Source organism: Ostrea edulis, chromosome 5 (assembly GCF_947568905.1).
Source record: "Ostrea edulis chromosome 5, xbOstEdul1.1, whole genome shotgun sequence".
NCBI lineage: Eukaryota > Metazoa > Mollusca > Bivalvia > Ostreida > Ostreidae > Ostrea > Ostrea edulis.
The window spans coordinates 83105438-83119401 of record NC_079168.1 but is presented as its reverse complement, the minus strand read 5'-3'; the positions used below and the strand labels follow the sequence as shown (position 1 = coordinate 83119401).

The 13964-nt window shown below is 35.8% G+C and overlaps 2 protein-coding genes across 4 annotated transcripts in view; both read right to left on the bottom strand.

Annotated features, from left to right (window-relative positions):
- Positions 1-42: 42 nt before the first annotated feature.
- The window catches only part of LOC125652860 (cap-specific mRNA (nucleoside-2'-O-)-methyltransferase 1-like), a 31601-nt gene continuing 17679 nt past the window's right edge, over positions 43-13964 (bottom strand). For 2 of the 3 annotated variants that reach the window (XM_056166509.1, XM_056166510.1), the window contains 4 exons: positions 3719-3835; positions 2578-2696; positions 2112-2220; positions 43-417 (listed from right to left, as the gene is read on the bottom strand). In XM_056166509.1, the coding sequence (XP_056022484.1) occupies positions 279-417; positions 2112-2220; positions 2578-2696; positions 3719-3835 (484 nt within the window). In that variant the 3' untranslated portion in view covers positions 43-278. Of the gene's footprint in view, positions 418-2111; positions 2221-2577; positions 2697-3254; positions 3836-13964 lie in introns of those variants that run through there. The other variant, XR_008803329.1, reaches the window with a different exon arrangement.
- Positions 10127-13558, bottom strand: LOC125673974 (uncharacterized). Its single transcript, XM_048910937.2, has 4 exons — positions 12786-13558; positions 12378-12556; positions 12056-12181; positions 10127-11903 (listed from the first exon to the last, which is right to left on the bottom strand). Exons 1-4 carry the CDS (start codon positions 13370-13372, stop codon positions 10774-10776), a joined length of 2022 nt encoding a protein of 673 aa, XP_048766894.2. The 5' UTR covers positions 13373-13558; the 3' UTR covers positions 10127-10773.

Sequence of the window (13964 nt, the reverse complement as noted above, 5' to 3'; positions counted from 1 at the left end):
CTTGTGGTCTATGTAAAATCATACTAAATATGAAGTAATTCATAAAGACTAAAATAATTGTATTACAACAAAAGTACAATATAAACAGGTTGTACATATAAATCAAAACAGGCAAATAATCAACATTTTATGTTTGTGTAACACGCATGTAAGGAAATACAATATACACATTGTATGATCTGTTCATAATGGCTAAAAACTGCTGATGACAATAAAGATCGATGAGAAATCAAGTCAAATGATGTAAAGCTCACTGTCGTAAAAAGGTCAACTCAATGTCACCGGGGGGTCAACATGTGAATGTAGTCTAAGAAATTGTCTCTGGAGATCTTTTTGGGGTTGGCTGAGAATGTCTGATCCGAATGAATCTTTACTCCCTCTTCAAACTTCCAGATATAGCTCGATTTCTTGCAATCACTAAAAAAAAAAAAAAAAAAAACAGTTGAGAAGATTATCTACAGTACCAGTAAACATACTCATCTTTTAAGTCCATTAAGAACAATGCAGTTTTTGTATGTAAATATGGAAGATCGTAAATAGTCTTGTATTCTGTTACATTTTCTACTTTTATACACAGGTTTCTTTTGTTGTCTAATCAGGCAGAAAAATTGCTAAAGTTAAGGTAAAAGGGAAACAAGAGGCCCATGGGCCACATCGCTCACCTGAGTCACCTTGGCCCATATTTAGAGATTTTATATATTCGCATGAAAAACTTTTATCCCTATTGTGGCCCCAACCTACCGTCAGGGGCCATGATTTTTACAAACTTTAATCTGCACTATGTAAGGAAGCTTTCATGTAAATGTAAAGTTCTTTGGCCCAATGGTTCTTCAGAAGATTTTTAAAGATTTTCTCTATATATTTATATGTAAAATGTTGATCCCCTATTATGGGCCCCATCCTACCCCTGGGTGCCATGATTTTAACAAAATTAAATCTGCACTGTGTCAGGAAGACTCCATGTAAATGTTAACTTTTCTGGCCCAGTGATTCTTGAAAAGAAAATTTTTAAAGATTTCCCCATTATATTTATATGTAAAATTTTGATTCCCTATTGCGACCCAATCCTATCCCCGGGGGTCATGATTTTAACAAATTGGAATCTGCACTATTTATCTAAACTTTGAAAGGGGTATGACCCTTCATTTAAATAACCTTGAAAGCCTTTCACCCAGGGATACTTTTTGCCAAGTTTGGTTGAAACAACAGAAACATTAGTGTAAACATTTGACTAATACGAGTCTAACACTAGTGTACATTTAGCTAATCCAAGTCTAACACTAGTGTACATTTAGCTAATCCAAGTCTAACACTAGTGTACATTTAGCTAATCTGAGTCTAACACTAGTGTACATTTAGCTAATCTGAGTCTAACACTAATGTACATTTAGCTAATCTGAGTCTAACACTAGTGTACATTTAGCTAATCTGAGTCTAACACTAGTATACATTTAGCTAATCCAAGTCTAACACTAATGTACATTTAGCTAATCCGACTCTAACACTAGTGTACATTTAGCTAATCTGAGTCTAACACTAGTATACATTTAGCTAATCCAAGTCTAACACTAATGTACATTTAGCTAATCCGACTCTAACACTAGTGTACATTTAGCTAATCTGAGTCTAACACTAGTGTACATTTAGCTAATCCAAGTCTAACACTAATGTACATTTAGCTAATCCAAGTCTAACACTAGTGTACATTTAGCTAATCCAAGTCTAACACTAGTGTACATTTAGCTAATCTGAGTCTAACACTAGTGTACATTTAGCTAATCCAAGTCTAACACTAGTGTACATTTAGCTAATCTGAGTCTAACACTAATGTACATTTAGCTAATCCAAGTCTAACACTAGTGTACATTTAGCTAATCCAAGTCTAACACTAGTGTACATTTAGCTAATCCGACTCTAACACTAGTGTACATTTAGCTAATCCAAGTCTAACACTAGTGTACATTTAGCTAATCCAAGTCTAACACTAGTGTACATTTAGCTAATCCGACTCTAACACTAGTGTACATTTAGCTAATCTGAGTCTAATACTAGTGTACATTTAGCTAATCTGAGTCTAACACTAATATACATTTAGCTAATTTATGACTGACCTGCAGTGAGCAACACTCGTTGGAGGACAATTGAATGTTGATTCTTTTGTGTGGGTGTTGTAAAAGTATTTTTGATTGGCTGATTTACTTAAGGCCATAGTCCAAGGATCTGCAAGAGGGAAAACAAAATATCATTAAAGTACATATACAACATTACAGTTGAAAGGTCAGTGTTTTATCAAGAAATAAAATACAATAAAACAGAATAGGTTAATTACTGATGGAACATTAGTAATTGAAAACATAGAGAATGAAATAAAAAGTTTTTAACCAAAAAAAAAAAATACAATTAGCTCAAAAACTTGTGTATTTTCCAACTTGTTCAATCACATATTATTAGCTGCTTTTGTTGGCTCTTTAGTTTAGTATGCATTTCAGGTGACAGGTAAAGATGGAAAAGTTTTAATCAATCAAAAAGATAGTTACAAGTATGTACACGCAGGTTTACGATATAAGAATGACGTACCTTTAACAATTTTCACTATACAGAGCCCAGACGGGAGGAAGGCCCTTCCGTCGACCCGGTCCGGTGGACTGTAACACAACCTGGGATTACTAGAGCCTTTCACTCGCCGGAACTCCAACCTGTCTCCAATGATATACATCAACATGTAAACATTTAGAATTTTTGGAAGAAAAAACCCAACTGAAAACGTGACGAAATTTATCAGAAATATAAACCAATTAAATATCTTTTGTGACACGCTATGATAATCAACACCAAATTGGTCAGTTTAGTGATTCATGTGTCTACCAAATAATAATGATCCACCTGGTGGTCAGTCTACCAACTAATGATGACCCACCTGGTGGTCAGTTTGAAGATTCATGTGTCTATCAACTAATGACGACCCACCTGGTGGTCAGTCTACCAACTAATGATGACCCACCTGGTGGTCAGTTTGAAGATTCATGTGTCTATCAACTAATGATGACCCACCTGGTGGTCAGTCTACCAACTAATGATGACCCACCTGGTGGTCAGTTTAGTGATATATATGTATATAGTGAATTTCTCTGTTATATATTAAAATATTTCTCCAATTTGGGCAGTTATGCTTATTAAAGAGTTCATTGCAATCATTGTGTTTTATGAAATATTTCAAATGCAGTGTGTATCTTGTGTGATCCTCTTAAATTTACGGCAAAATGACTGTATCCCATTTCCATTCTCTATGACCGTGTAGTGTGTGACAGCATGGTGAGAATTCCATCGTCATCGAAAGCAGGTTTTTTGACTTGCTTAGATGGTTGAGTGGTCTAGTGCGCTGTTCACATGCTGCTAGGAGATTCGGTTCTGCAGGTTACGAGTTTAACCGCCCCTCGTGGATGTGGGTATCCAAATAATAGTGAATTTCTCTGTGCTTGATATACATATATATATAGTTTGTAAAAAGAATCCAGTATTTGATACATACACCGAATATAGTATCATACACACACACATGGTGATACACATATCTACTGAATGATAATAATGACCCATTTCATGGTCAAATATCTGGAGGTCAATTTCATACATAAATCTACTGACTAACCATGCAGACCAACCTCACTCCTGTCAAACATCTAGTGGTCAATTTTGTGATGCTCTACCCACCACTCACCGGTCAAAAACTTGGTGGACCTCCTCCAGTCGGTACATATAAGGTATGATGATCTGGGTCAGGTCGGGTCGGGTCAATTTGGTGATACTGTGTACAAACTTCCTCAACTTCTCAATCCTACAAACAGTCCACACACAGAACAATGGAATCAGATTGAATTCTCAATCCTACAGTCTACACACAGAACAATAGAATCAGACTGAATTCTCAATCCTACAGTCCACACACAGAGAACAATAGAATCAGACTGAATTCTCAATCCTACAGTCTACACACAGAGAACAATAGAATCAGACTGAATTCTCAATCCTACAGTCTATACACAGAACAATAGAATCAGACTGAATTCTCAATCCTACAGTCCACACACAGAGAACAACAGAATCAGACTGAATTCTCAATCCTACAGTCTATACACAGAGAACAATAGAATCAGACTGAATTCTCAATCCTACAGTCTACACAGAGAACAATAGAATCAGACTGAATTCTCAATCCTACAGTCCACACACAGAACAATAGAATCAGACTGAATTCTCAATCCTACTCTACACACAGAGAACAATAGAATCAGACTGAATTCTCAATCCTACTCTACACACAGAGAACAATACAACCAGACTGAATTCTCAATCCTACAGTCTACACACAGAACAATAGAACCAGACTGAATTCTCAATCCTACAGTCTACACAGAGAACAATAGAATCAGACTGAATTCTCAATCCTACTCTACACACAGAGAACAATAGAATCAGACTGAATTCTCAATCCTACAGTCCACACACAGAGAACAATAGAATCAGACTGAATTCTCAATCCTACAGTCTACACAGAGAACAATAGAATCAGACTGAATTCTCAATCCTACAGTCTACACACAGAACAATAGAATCAGACTGAATTCTCAATCCTACAGTCTACACACAGAGAACAATAGAACCAGACTGAATTCTCAATCCTACAGTCTACACACAGAACAATAGAATCAGACTGAATTCTCAACCCTACAGTCTACACACAGAGAACAATAGAATCAGACTGAATTCTCAATCCTACAGTCTACACACAGAGAACAACAGAATCAGACTGAATTCTCAATCCTACAGTCTACACACAGAGAACAATAGAATCAGACTGAATTCTCAATCCTACAGTCTACACACAGAGAACAACAGAATCAGACTGAATTCTCAATCCTACTCTACACACAGAGAACAATAGAATCAGACTGAATTCTCAATCCTACTCTACACACAGAGAACAATAGAATCAGACTGAATTCTCAATCCTACAGTCTACACACAGAGAACAATAGAATCAGACTGAATTCTCAATCCTACAGTCCACACACAGAACAATAGAATCAGACTGAATTCTCAATCCTACACACAGAACAATAGAATCAGACTGAATTCTCAATCCTACAGTCTACACACAGAGAACAACAGAATCAGACTGAATTCTCAATCCTACAGTCCACACACAGAACAACAGAATCAGACTGAATTCTCAATCCTACAGTCTACACACAGAGAACAATAGAACCAGACTGAATTCTCAATCCTACAGTCCACACACAGAGAACAATAGAATCAGACTGAATTCTCAATCCTACAGTCTATACACAGAACAATAGAATCAGACTGAATTCTCAATCCTACAGTCTATACACAGAGAACAATGGAATCAGACTGAATTCTCAATCCTACTCCACACACAGAGAACAATAGAACCAGACTGAATTCTCAATCCTACAGTCTATACACAGAGAACAATAGAACCAGACTGAATTCTCAATCCTACAGTCTATACACAGAGAACAATAGAACCAGACTGAATTCTCAATCCTACAGTCCACACACAGAACAATGGAATCAGACTGAATTCTCAATCCTACAGTCTACACACAGAACAATAGAATCAGACTGAATTCTCAACCCTACAGTCTACACACAGAACAATGGAATCAGACTGAATTCTCAATCCTACAGTCTACACACAGAACAATACTCCTATCAACACTTACGGAAAACGCGATATAAGCAGCCCCGGTCAAAGGTCACTCGGACATTAGCGATGTAAACAAATCGTCGACGAGAAAGCAGAGCGACGAAATAAAGCCAAATTGCTGCGTAATACTTGCACATCAACCTATAAAATCTATCACAAATTGACATATCACGTAAGAATTCTTGTTTTTAATCTTTAACAAGCCTTATTCCATTCAAAAATATTGTGTTTTTCAATATGTAAACGCGACATTTCTATACCGAAATACTAATAAAACTGAATAATACGTCGTTGCTACGCTCTCGAACATCTATTAAAATTATATTTTGCATCTAAAATGAAGAACATCTTCCATTTAACATTTTTTCAGGACATACAGAGTTATTGGGTAATGTCGTTGATTTCATGTTGCTTTTATATTCTGAACTTTATTGATTTAAGTCTGCATGACGTTTACAATTCTGAAGTTGAATTTCAAATATTGACGATGTCCACCAGATGTTGTGCTTTTAACTTCTGCACAAATAATGCAACCAAAATTTCAAAATGGAAAAAACAGATATGTGAAATTCACCACATTAATTATGGATTAGGTTCTTGCATTTGTGAACCACCTTTTCACCTCTATCCTTTTCCAACTGAGTTAAAAGATAATTATGCACGGCAGAAATGGACAAGCATTGTGAACAGAAAGAATGGGTCACAAAACTGGAGACCTAAAGAAGATTCAAGGGTATGCTCATAGCATTTTGAAGATGGTAAACCAACTACCTCAAACCCCTACCCTACGCTAAACTTAGGTTACACACCCCACAAACCTATCACATCTAGGCCTCCACCAATGGAAAGATCCGACGTTCCCCACACCAACAAAAGAAAAAAACTTCATTTGGCAGCAGAATCGCAACAATGTTTGACTCAGCAACCCAGTTCAGACTTAATTTGTGAAGATGAGCAAAGTTGGCATGCATTCTCAAATGACTATCTGGAAAAAGTTGCCCATTTAGAAGAGAAAATAAAGGAACTTGAAATCAAACTTGAAACAAAGTCAAAAGAAAAGTCTTTGGTACCAATTAAAAAAATTTCAGTATGTACTAGTACAGTAATGAAGTCTGATGCTAAAGTAAAATATTACACAGGTCTGCCCAATCAAGCTTCATTCAATACAGTATTTCAAGCAATTCTGCCCCATATTCATAAAGTACGTTACTGGAAGGGTCCCAAAAGATTATGCAATCCTTTGAAACAAAAAAACAAGTTTTCATGCAATTTAAGAACACTAAGTCCAAAGGAGGAGATGATGTTATGTCTTATGAAATTAAGATTAGGGCTTTTGAATGAAGATATTGCTGATAGGTTTGGTGTTTCAGCTACACATGTATCTAGTGTATTCACTACTTGGATAAGACTCTTGAGTTCAGTACTTGGCACTTTAGTATTTAATCCACCAAGAGAAGTGGTTTTATCAAATTTACCCCCATCCTTCCGAAACAATGTGTATAGAGGTGTGCGGTATATCATTGACTGCACAGAAATCTTTATTGAGACACCAAATAATTTGCAGGTAGCTGCACAAACTTGGAGTGACTACAAACACCACCATACTGCAAAAATTTTAGTAAGTATAACTCCTGCTGGCATGATCAATTTTGTTTCAGAGGCTTGGACTGGTCGTGCCAGTGATAAGTTTGTAACATTGAACTCAGGTTTTCTCAATATACAGACCCTGAAACGTGCTACTACACCTTAAAAACGAACCGAACCGTTCCGTGCAAGAAACGAACCGTACCGTTCAAGAAACGTACCGTACCGTGCAAAAAACGAACCGTACCGTTCAAGAAGCGTACCGTACCGTGCAAGAAACGAACCGTACCGTTCAAGAAACGAACCGTACCGTTCAGAAAGCGTGCAGGATAATATTATGCAAACCCCGCCCCCGAAAGCGTACCGTACCGTGCAATTTATGTCACGTGACCCACTTTTTCAGCCACAGTATATTATTTTCACAATGGCGCCCGATGGGAAAGGAGGTCGTAGACTATCGCTGGCTATTCGAAGCATTATCCTCAAACATCACGAAGCTGGGTTATCAACTGTGAAAATCACCGAGATGCTTAAAACATCTTTGATATTCTTTTTTTTTTTTAAATTACTGTCCGTAAATGTCACATTGTTTCAGTGCATATATGTGTATGTATGTTATCAACAAGTACCCAAGTTTTGACTGAATTATGCATAAAAATTCGTTTTATACTGTGAACTGTTAACAGAAATAGACGTCAGATCACTGCACAGATTTTGCATGCATGCTTCTGCAGCCAGTCCTGTGTACTGTGGATGTATATTTCACTTGCAGACTTTTAAAGAGTGAACCAAGGGGCATTTCGTTGTTTTAACGGAATTTCTGTTTCAATCAATTCTTTTAAATTCAAGGGTGAAGTTAACTACAATACTGTAATAGTACTTACAAGTAGCCTATTTAATTTCTTCATATAATCAGGGACGTCGACGTCCCTGATAATGCTACTACACGTATGGCACAGGGCTTGCCGTAAGAAGATGAAATTGATATTTTTAGCGTTAATGTATTCAATATGTACTTTCCTACGTACAGTGTCTGAATCATATGAGAAATTTCTAGACCGATTAGAAAAATTGTCACGTTCTACACTGTAATATTTTCATTACTTTATTAGCAATAATTTTGACATATCTTTTTCTCTTCTACATTGATAACGACCCATATAGATAGATGTAGATTGGCGGATTTATTATATACACTAATAAACAATTTTTAATTTCATCGACAGAGAAATAAATAGATACATACATGTGTAAAAGAATGTAAACAAGTTAAATTGATGCAAAGCATCAAATCGGCCGCAAAAAATTATTCATTTCAGCATTTTCAAGTATTTCAACAATATATAGAAAAGGTATATGAATCATTTTTATTGCAAACTATACACTTGCCTTACTTTTCTGTTAATTTTTTTAAATTCAATTTTCAGTGATCAAAAATGAAGTCAGAGAAATGAAAATCGGACTTCGCATGATAAAGGATAGGAATATATATTATATGTATTATCATCATTTTATTTGATTCAAAGACAAATGCAACAGATATCTAACATTATTAATTATGAATGACTGAATGCTGACAAAAAAGGACGTACAAACTTCACGTGCAGATATCCTGGATCTTTCATAATGCCGATGATAAATCACAATAAATGTGAAGTGCAGAAAATAATCATTGTGTCATTTGCGACTTTAGTGTATTCAAAACAAAATTCACTTCTTCTTAAAAACTTTTCCAATTTAGGCACTGCAATTTATATCTGGAAACTTAATACGCTTTGTTTTTACACTTACGCACGCCCATGTCGGGGAGCAGTTCACGTAACAACTTTTTTAAAATCGTAAATTAATAAATGTCTGATGAGAAATGAAAAACAAATTGAAACGTAATAACAACCATTAAGACTTAGACTTAAGCAAATTCTAAAAACTTTTATGTACGTTATCAATGTGGAATTATTCCATCGAAGCAATCAAAAATAACGTCTCATTTCCCCATGTGCACATTCTAACACAACCACAAATCCTGCAGCCGATAATCAAAGAGCCGAATAAGACCGATCGAGTGAAAACAAACTATCGAAACGTACAATTTATACGAAGTCAAAGCGTTCAGGCCACGCCCACCTCATTAATAAAACGTGCAAACCGTTCACAAAGCATGCAGCTATTTTTAGCAAACCGTACCGTGCAAGAAGCAAACCGTACCGTTCAAGAAGCGTACCGTACCGTGCAAGAAACGAACCGTACCGTTCAAGAAACGAACCGTACCGTTCAGAAAACGAACCGTACCGAACCGTACCGTGCAACTGGTGTAGTAGCACGTTTCAGGGTCTGTAATAGAGCCTTACGATAAAGTTATGGCAGATAGGGGTTTCCCAATACGAGAAGAGCTCACCTTGTTAAGGGCAGAACTCTTGGTACCTCCAGGTAGACGCGGAGTTTCTCAGATTTATGCCTCTGATGTTTCAAAGACAAAGTCTATTGCAAACAGGTGAATATATGTAGAGCAGGCAATTCGCCGTTTGAAACAATTTCATATCATCAAGAATGAAATACCAATAACACTTTTACATCACTTAGATGATATAGTTAAGGTCATTGCTGGTATTTGCAATTTGTACCCACCACTACCAAGATACTAATATTGACTACTGTGACCAGATTGTCAATGTTTCAATTTCAATATCTTGCTGCATATTAGTATATATGATATGACTCTTTAGGAGTTGATTATGTCATAGCTGAATGTTTACATTAACACTAAAACATTGTTAGTATTGTAAGCATTATACATGTATATTAAACAAACCATTCAACCAAGACATGTTGTATTTTTATTTCAAACAATTAAGTTGTTGAAAGAAAAGAAAATTCAATATTCATATTTACAGCAAAATAACATAATAGTAACAGAGCATAAATTATATCTTCTGACATATCAATTGATGTGATATACACAACAATTCCACTTCTACAGGGTTAATAGGTATTCCATCCATAATAGCCAAGACACAATGAATTTGAATTCTCAACAGATGTGTACTGTATTATTACTCAATATTCTATTCTCATTTATAACTACAAGTCCTCACTTAAAACTTCATTTAAACTATGAAGTTTCTACCTTTGTGTGTACTCACAATTCAATTTCAAAAAATTGGAACTGGCAAAACTTCTAATTTAAATCAAATATTACTCACAATAGAAAATGCACCTTCTTTTACTATGACATTTCATATTAATTTTTTAAATACGTAAAAAATCAGTGTATCTCTACAGGCCTCAGAGTAATCTTCAATTACTACTTGGGTAAATACCTGGTACAATTTTGAAATTTTTGTGAATCAATCCATTTCTACTCTGTAATAGTTCTACAATACTTCAAATTAATTTTTAAAATATCTAATGATTATTTAATAACTCGGAATTAGTTTATGTTCTATATTGGATCAGACACCTCAAGACATACTTGAACAAGTTTGACATAACCAAGTGGAAGTGCAACTCAAAACTGACTTTGACATGCCTATACATTTGAAATGAAACCAATTGTCACACATATCGCAACAAATACTACGCTGTCCAAAAGATTTGACATTCTCTTGCTCCTGAATCTGGTTTTTGCAAATCAAACAAAAATAAACATCACCTTCACCATCTTCTACTTCCATTGGTTCACATTCAGATTCTTCAGACACTTTGTCTGGGCACACAATACATGCTGAAGCACACATTTCTTCCTCAATACATTTAGGTGCAATAAATGTTTTGAAGAAATAAATCAAATTTGATTGAACATTCGAATAATAATCTTCCTGGAAATTGATTCTTTTTGAGAAAGTACCATTACAGGAATAAACAAAAAAATCGCACCACATTCGCTTACAAATGGCCATCTGTCCTTGTATTTGACAGAAATATCTATGATTTTTTTTAATCTCCAAAGCTTCATTATCAGACGTAAATAAATAATCGGGCAAGTTACATGTACAAAATGCGGAGCATAAACTACATTTTGGTTGCATTGATGATTTTACCTCTAACAAGCCATCTCCACAACATTCACAAGACACCAGCATGTCGGGACTGGCAGCTAAGAAAGAGACGTTTTGATCTAGAAAAATTCCACAATCTTTAAATTTTGCATCGACATGACTTTCTAGGTACATTTTACAATAGATGGACTTTGCAAGTGGCTCTGACTCTCTACCAAACTTCAGAGCTTTAATATTAGAATTAATAGTCTTTCCACCCATTACCATAGATACAATGGCACTGAGGTCCACCTCAGGATTTTTCTTGAATGAATTCATACGTGTATGAACTGCATACATATTGGATGCAGTAATCCTGTCTTTTCTTAGAGCATGCCATGATTTATTTTCACTCTGTCCTACAGTCTCTTTCTGAATATGGTCCACTTCATTTGGTGTTAGAGTTGGTTGATGGTCAATAAAATCATCAACTGTATGGACATTTTTAACCATGTTGCTGATGATGTAGTGTTCAACAGCCTCCATGGAATTGTCTCCTCCAACATCGTGTGGCAGTTCTTGAAGAACTTCTTCACATACCGGTAGATCCGTTCCTGTTAGATAAAAGGACTTTACATTTTACAAATTGTTTCACTATACAATAAAACTTTATAGTAGTTTAAAAGGTCTTCCATTAGCCATTTCATGTATTTTACATTGAAAACAGACTGTGATCAGTGGGCATTAACAGAACTGTTTAAAATACCTTTCAATAAACATGCATTTCGCACAGCTTTTCTCAGCTCATCAATAAATGAGTCCCTGTCCAGGTGAACAGACTCCTGTGGTTTATACTGGTGTTTCTGCTTTGAAACTAATGGTCTTGTTTTTTCTACAAAACATATTAATGATATAAAATTATATCAAAATGTATAATTGTTTTAGAGCAATGTTTTAGCCAAATCTAGGTCCTTATTGTAAATGTTTTATACTCATGACCTGTCTAAAAAATAGAAATATTAAATCTGTGACCTAGATTACTAGGCCTATAATATGTACATATGTCAATTCAATACATTTAGTAATACCTAGTCCATGACGAGACTTTCGAACACTTAAGTCCTTTATTTTGACAGGCACAATTTCTGTTGTTGCTGATGGTACCTTCCACTGGCATGGTAAAGATGTACATGAAGTCAGGCCCAGTTTATTTGCTGACTCTACCCTAAACATTAGGGCTGCTACATGATTGCATGTCTGACCCATTCTGAAAATATAAAAGTCTACATAAAAAAAACATTTTACCCATAATAACTATATCATTGGGGTTCATGTAGTAGTAGATAGGTACATCAAAGCACAGGCCTCTAAATATATAGAGGGGGTATATATATCACTGATCAATCATATAACGGCTTACTGATAGAAATTCAGAGGCCTATGATTAAAGTGTAAATAGTAATTGGTAAAATTTACTAATTTATTAAGTAAGTTACCCTGCAGTACAGGAGCAAAAGGCCACCTTCACACAACCAGATTCCTTAGATATGGCTACCCAAAGGGTATGGCTCTCTTCTTTGAGTCTTTGACTAGGGGTACACTTGGCTCTCAGGAAGCATAATGCAGACGATGAGGAAATTGGATGGTAAAATATTTCTTTTATAAAGTTCGATTCACAATATTCGAATGCCTTCCCAATTTTGTAATCATTCATATATGTTTTCACGGTGTTGCTGGTGCCTTTATCTATAAGAAAGTTCACAATGTCCGATAAAAATAAGGGGGGCCACTGAGACATCCCGCACTTCTCGTTCTGCCATCCACCTCCGAGTTTCAAGGGATCAGGTAAAATAATATCTTCTATACAAAGCAAATCTTTGTACTCTTTCTGAAGTTGGTCAACATACTCACAGTCTGACACTTTCAAAGGCAATTTCATAACACTTGAAGCAAAGCATAAGGCGGCTAACTCATTCTTGGATCCATCGGTGGATAGTCCTCGTCTGCTTAAAAATTCCTTCAGAGCTGTTAATTTCCACGAATTAAATGTTTCTAGAGAAATGGTACGGTCACCAGGATCCATTATAAATCAAGTAACAAATAAATCACAAATATGAAGCGTCTAAATCAATATAAAAAGCATAAAAACACAGTTTACTTTGACGCGCGTCATTTCATATACCGTTTGTAAACATCCGATTTATTGCCGATTGACCCCGTGACCCGACAAGGCCGCTTGCATCACGTAAAAAAGTGTTGATAGGAGTATGGAATCAGACTGAATTCTCAATCCTACAGTCTACACACAGAGAACAATGGAATCAGACTGAATTCTCAATCCTACACACAGAACAATAGAATCAGACTGAATTCTCAATCCTACAGTCTACACACAGAGAACAATAGAATCAGACTGAATTCTCAATCCTACAGTCTACACACAGAACAATAGAATCAGACTGAATTCTCAATCCTACAGTCCACACACAGAGAACAATAGAATCAGACTGAATTCTCAATCCTACAGTCTATACACAGAGAACAATAGAATCAGACTGAATTCTCAATCCTACAGTCTAAACATAGAACAATAGAATCAGATTGAATTCTCAATCCTACAGTCTACACACAGAACAATAGAATCAGACTGAATTCTCAATCCTACAGTCCACACA

What these genes read in the sequence shown, in the direction of transcription:
- LOC125673974 (XM_048910937.2), bottom strand. Translation starts at nt 13,372, where the DNA reads ATGGATCCTGGTGACCGTACCATTTCTCTAGAAACATTTAATTCGTGG. An exon ending in TTTTGCTCCTGTACTGCAGG is followed by an intron (nt 12,557 to 12,785) that starts GTAACTTACTTA and finishes TTATATTTTCAG; the next exon opens with AATGGGTCAGACATGCAATC. An exon ending in AAAGTCTCGTCATGGACTAG is followed by an intron (nt 12,182 to 12,377) that starts GTATTACTAAAT and finishes TATGTTTTGTAG; the next exon opens with AAAAAACAAGACCATTAGTT.